The following is a 6,088-nucleotide window of genomic DNA, read 5'->3' as shown; positions in this document are numbered from 1 at the left end:
ACCTCGGGCTGAGCTGTGACCTGCGGTAAGCAAGTGCCCACTGCCCGGGCCACCCAGAGTCAGCCATGGGTTGCACAGGTGCAGTGGGAGGGGCCACGGCCCCTGGGGGAAGGTCTGACTCGGGATTGTGCCCCCTACGCAATCCTGTCCCCCTTGCCATGTGGGTAACGTATCTACAGGTCTCAGGGATGGACGTGGACGTCACTGGGGGACACTGTCCTGTCTATCACATGGGAAATGGCCTGCCCAGGAGATGAGACCTACAGACAGTGGTGTGCAGGGCTTTCCCAAGGAGACTCCTGTCCCTCGCAGTAAGGGGACAGGGAAGCCCCTGGCGACTCACCCACCCACACCAGGGCTTTGCCAGCTCTCAGGGCCGCGCCCGTGAGAGTAGGAAGCCAAGCATTTCCAGATATGCAGAGGGAAGAGTGTGCAGAGGAGCCGGCCGCAGTTCCGGGCAGAGACTGGTCCCAACCAGAGCCACTCCGCCAGTCCCAGCACCACCCACGGGGTGGGTAAAGAGAAGGTCACCCTTCGCCTTCCACTTGCTCCTGAGTGCGGGGGCCGCCCACCCAGGAGCTGAGCACCCTCCCAGCTGTGAGCAAGGGGTGCTGGTCGGGCAGCGCAGGCCACACGCTGTGTAAAGCAGGGGGCCTCCGGCCCGGGCGCCCTCAACCCCGCCACAGCAGGGCGCCAGGCTCCTCGCCACAGCCCCACATGTCACCGCAGCCTTGCAGGGTGACGCAGGCGACGGCCCTGGGCACGGTGGCCAGGGCTCTGCACAAAACCCGATCTTCAGAACCACCGTGGGACGGCCCCACTGCTGCCCGGTTTTAAGACAAGGGACCTGGGAAGGACCCGGTTCTGAAGCCGGAGCTGCGACTGTGCTCACGACCCCTCACCACCAGGGGACACGGGCAGGTGCCTCACAGACAGGAGTCCTCAAGGGACTCCTCACCTCCATGGAGCCCAAGCAGCGCACCCCTCACAAGGGGCTGATCTTGGTCCCCAAGATCTGGGAGGCGCTCCTTCTTCTGGGGCTTACCTCCCTGCCACCAGGGCACTGTCTGAGCCACCCACACGAACGCCTTCCTACCTAGCGAGGTCCCAGGAGAATGCTCCTGGTCACGGCACCTCCAGCTCAGACACCAGAACTGGCATCAGCCACAGCTGGGCAGAGGTCAGCGGTGAGGGACGAGTGGGGGCAGGTGGGCGTGACAGATGCGGGCACCACCCACCGTGACCAGGGCCCCACCCAGGCTGGGACAGGACGCACGCCCACCTGCTTCCTCGTGGTCATCTCCTTGCTCCTGGCACGGCCAGGGAGGTGGCGCTGTGCCCCCCCTGGCTCACAGACGAGCAAACGGCTCAGGGGGGCACTCAGACTCGGGTCCTGCCATCCTGGAGGCTCTGCACCACCCAGCCCCGTCCCCTCTGGAACTCCTCCTGGTGGAATGGCCCCCGGAGGAGCCCCCGGACAAAGGTACGGGCTTGGAATCCAATCCTGCACTTTCTCTAGTGCCCGGGGGAAAGATTCCACACTGCCTTCATACCAGGAATGCATACACCCCCAAAATACACAGATGTGGGCAAGACTGGACCAGCAAAGACCCTAGCCAGAAAATGGCAGAAACCCAGGGCTAAAAGGGGATTCACTAGTTCAGGACACTGGGAAGGATGGATGAGAGATCAGGCGTGGCTGCATCCAGGTGCTCAAATGCTGTCACCAGGTTATTCTCTCACCCTCACTTTTGGATGTTTCTCTCTGGATTCCTTCCCTCCTGCACACAGGCTTCCACAGGGAGGGTGGCTGGCTGCCAGCCATCTCCACAGAAGAAGAGCCGTCTTCAGCATCCGCGTGTTGACCCAGTGTATAAGTCCTCATTGACTCTCTTTGGATTTGGGCCCATCTTGCTGTGGCCAGAAGGGTGAGGCGAAGATCAAGCTGAGGATGCAGTCTCCCGGGTTCAGTCAGAAGAGCGGAAGTCTGCGCCCCAGCAAGCAGGGAGGGTACCTTCCTACCCCTGTGCCCAACAGCCCTGCACTGAGCCTCACCCTGGACACCTCCGGCCTCCGAAGGACCCTCTGCAAACACTTTTCCTTGTTTCAGGGACACGAGCAGCACCGTGAGCCATCGGTGTGTGACGCTCAGCACCACCTGCACGTCCCAGCCCTGGGTCTTTGCTCACTGAGGCTCTTACAAAGCACAAGGAGGTGCCGCACACAGTGGTGCACCCCTGTGGCCCCGGGAGGCCACCCTGTCCCAGAGCAGAGTCTGAAGAGGGCCGCAGCGTGACGAGTGGCAGAGCACTGGGCTCACTCCCCAGTGGGGCAACTCCATGCCCAGGCCACTCAGTCCCAGGGCTACTCTGGGAGCAAGCCAGGACAGCGTCCGGCCCGGGGGGAGGCCAGGCTGGGACACTGGGCGGGGCAGGATGGAGAGGGCGGCCTGCACTGGCAGAAGCAGAGTGGCTGCAGCCAGGGGCCTGGCGGGAGGGCCCTGGGGACAGCACAGCAGCCCCCTGCAGGCCCTCGGAGGCCTCCTGAGGTCCTGAGGAAGGGTGGGCCCGAGGCGGAGGAGGGAGGCAGCAGCTTGACAAAGCTCAACTCTCCAGTCAAGCCAGGGGCGCCCTGACCTGCGGACTGCACACCCCGCCCCGCTGCAGCCCCCCGCCTGAGGTGCGGCTGGCTCCTCCCACCCCAGGACAGGGACATGGGAGCCAGAGAGAGAAGAGGCTCCTCTCCGACAGAGCGGGCATGCCGGGCCGGTGCACACGGTTTTATTTCATCTTTAAATAACTTAACGCCTCGGAAACAAAACCCCGGGTCTTAATGACATCAGTGAGATTCTGGCAGATAGAGGATGACGTGGCAGAGAACAGCGGAGTGTGCTCAGAGCGGGTCTGGAGCGGGCGTCGGCCACGCAGGTGGTCTGGGACGCTCCTCCGGGACGGTCACCCGGGAGCAGCCATCTCACCCAGTCCCCAAGCCCAGCGAGAGGAAGGGCAGGAGCAGGCCAGGAGCCTTCCTGACAGACGGGGGCCCTGAGGGACGAGGGTCGCTGCAGGCACAAGGGAACAGAGCCGGGAGGAGGGCCCTGGCCAGCGGCTGACAGGACCCACCTCAGCAGCCTCCCCAGCTCTGCAGCTGACAGCTCGAGGTCCAAGCCACTCATCAGGGACACGCTGCTGTCCCAGCCCTGCCCCAGGTCACAGCCAGCCTGGGGACGCAGCGTGGCCCACGCAGGCTCTCCCCGGGGCAGGCGGCGGTCACGTGCCCCTCTCCTTCCTCCTGCTCGTCCTCTGGCGGCTGAGCTCGCCCAGCTTCCTGTCCAGCTTGCTCTGCAGCTGAGCCCTCTTGGCTGGATCCAGGGACCTGTCCTTGGTCCCACTGCCTGCATAGAGAACGCCTTCGCGGCTGATTCTCTGCCGCGCGTGGGCACGAGCCTTCTCGCCACAGCCGTGAACCTGAGACGGACATGAAAGTCAGGGTGGGACAGGAGCCTGCAGCCTGCTGCCCAAGGGCTCAGGGACCTTGGGAGCCCCATGTGAGGCCCTGGACAGGTTCCCTCCTCCCGGCAGGTCCGGCCTTGACCCTGGAGGCTACAAGCCACCTGGGGCTGCCAGCAGGCCTGTCAAAGTGTGTGGACAGCAAATGGCACCCCTGCTTGACCACACGGTCCCCACGGCCACTTCCAGGCCGCAGTCTTGCTGCCCAACTTCCCCAGGCCGGCCTGGCCTCTACCTCCCACCTCCACCCAGCCTCAGCCCACCCCGGCACCCCGACTGGTGGGGGCCGCCCACTGCCTCCATGGCTCCTAGAGTGCTGGGCACTAGCACCGACCAGCACCAGGCCCAGCACCTCCCGAGGCCCCTGCCTGGCCTGCTGCCCTCGGCCCCCACACCTGGCGGGGCTTCCTCACCCAGTCGTGCTCAAGGAACAAATGCAAGTCACCAGGGCCACCGTGGGCCCCACCACACATCCCATGTCCCCCTCCTCTGAAGCAGACTGTCCCATGGAGGAACCAAGTCCCCACCAGCATGGCCATGACTCAGCAGGACGGCCTCTGACCTGGCCCAGGTGTCCACATGAGTCTGAGTCCAGGTCTGACTGTTTTAAAGAATGCACCCCCAGGACAGCGGGGGCTGGGGGAGCAGGCGTTTCCACTGGGTGGGTCCCCAGAGCTGCCCCCCACAAGAGGGCCACAGACCTCGGGCAGGTGGTGGCTGAGGCAGTAGCGGTGGCCACAAAGCTGGCAGAGCTGGCCGAGGGTCACGACGCTGGCCGAGCACTTGGCGAAGGCACAGGTGCTATCGGCCTTCATGGCAGCCGACAGCAGGGTGTCAAAGTCCTCCTCGGCAGGAGCCGCTGGGGCCGCACGTCCTGGGGACAGAGGGGTCACTGAGGCAAGTGGGAAAGACAGGCAGAACAGCCTGCTGGGCACCCAGGCAGAGTGGCCGCGCCCATCCCACCCTGAGCACGGGCTCCTGCCTCCAGGTTTGGCACGGCGCCGACCGTGCTCAGCAGAACCCGCTGGGTCCAGGCCACGGGCCCCGCGACTCCACTGGCCCTCGCTCCTCGCTGACCAGTGGCCTGAGCCCTCCTCCTGCTGAACACCCACAGCAGGGCTGGGAGTGGCGGCCAGCGCAGATGGAGTCCTCAGAGGGCCTCACCAGAAGACCCTGCCCCAGGGAGTTCAGCCCGGGCCAGCATGCAGGCCAACTCCAGGGGCAGCGGGGTGACCACACAGGGGCACAGGGGGCAAGACCACGAGACCCTCGACGCTCTAACAGGAAGAAACACTCTGAGATTAAAGGAAGATGTTCACGAGTAGAAAGAGACGCCAAGTTACACGTGGGCACAGCCCCGAAAAACACGCGTGTGCCTGACACACCTCCACCCTCGGGGACACTGAGTGCTGGCCCCGCAGGCTCTGGGCAACCAGGCGGGCCTGGCCTCCCTGCCCCTGTGCCCCACATCGTTCCCTACTGGCAGGTGGGTGCCCTGCGGTGACCAGGCTCCCAGGGTCAGGATGGTCAGCTTCAGAGGTGGGCAGCACAGGAGACCGTGACCTCAGCTAGAGCCTCACTCACCAGTGGCTGGTCCCTGGCAGCTGTCCACACCCCCAGGTGCTGCCCGTGCATGGCCCCCTCCTTGCCCACCTTCCCGAGAAGGCGCTGCATCAACGTTCGCCCTGCTGTGCTCCCACATGGACCAGTGGCCACCCCATCAGGGGAGGGACAGCGCTGACCTTAGCCAGTCCCAAGGAGCAGAAGCGACTTGGCCTGGAGAGGCCTGGGGAGCCCCGCTGACCTCAGGCTCCCCCTCCCTGCAACGTCCCGCGGCACAGGTGTCCTTGGGAGACCAGGACGGGCAGGGCTGGGAGAGCCCATTCAGGCCCCAGTGGGGGTGACATGGCAGGGAACAGTGGGTCACAGAGGACAGCCTGAGGGACCACGGAGCCACCCAAAGCCAAGGGCACAGCCTGTGCAGATGGCCAGTGCCACCTCTGTCACGGGGGTGGCCCAGGCCTGGCTCCGGCCGCCTCTGCGTCTGGCAAAGCGGGGGCTGAAGACACGCTGCCGAGGGAGAGCGGCCAGTGTCCTGGAAAAAGCAGGCCGTCGAAGCGTGGGTGGGCACAGGGGGCTCCCCCAGCAGGCAGCTGCCCATGCTGCCCCAGGGCCTAGTGCCTGCCCTCAGGGAGGGTCCTTGCGGGAAGGTCGCGCCTGCGGGGCAGGAGCACAAAGCCAGGTCCAGACGAGCTGGACATGCCACGGCCTCCGGCTCCAGCCCCGGGAGGCCGCTCCACACCCATACGCTGAGCACGTGCGGCCTTGCTCCTGGGAACAGAAGGACCGCCAGCGAGAAGACCTGTCACCACCCTGCTGACAGGGACGTGGCTGTAACACGCGGCCCGAGGCGCCCACAAAACCCAGGCTGAGCCAGGCATGCCTGACCACCTCAGGGCCGGTCACCCAGTGGAAGCGGGGGCAGTGCAGGACGGACAGAGCGCAGGGCCATCCTGGGGCTTCAGCGGGCCGCGCACTCTCCACCAGGGTGTGTGCTGTGGGTGGGCCTGGCCCCCACG

General features: G+C 65.5%; 1 protein-coding gene across 1 annotated transcript in view; it reads right to left on the bottom strand.

Annotated features, from left to right (window-relative positions):
• Positions 1 to 2,764: 2,764 nt before the first annotated feature.
• Positions 2,765 to 6,088, bottom strand: part of Ighmbp2 (immunoglobulin mu DNA binding protein 2) — a 23,913-nt gene continuing 20,589 nt past the window's right edge. Inside the window, exons 13-15 of the mRNA XM_048807610.1 lie at positions 5,483 to 5,604; positions 4,211 to 4,401; positions 2,765 to 3,467 (exon numbers count right to left, since the gene is read on the bottom strand). Coding sequence (XP_048663567.1) covers positions 3,270 to 3,467; positions 4,211 to 4,401; positions 5,483 to 5,604 — 511 coding nt within the window. The 3' untranslated portion in view covers positions 2,765 to 3,269. The remainder of the gene's footprint in view (positions 3,468 to 4,210; positions 4,402 to 5,482; positions 5,605 to 6,088) is intronic.

The sequence above is a fragment of the Marmota marmota genome, unplaced genomic scaffold (assembly GCF_001458135.2).
Source record: "Marmota marmota marmota unplaced genomic scaffold, marMar, whole genome shotgun sequence".
Taxonomy (NCBI): Eukaryota; Metazoa; Chordata; class Mammalia; order Rodentia; family Sciuridae; genus Marmota; species Marmota marmota.
Note: the sequence above shows the minus strand (reverse complement) of the source record. Positions and strands in the feature narration are given on the sequence as shown.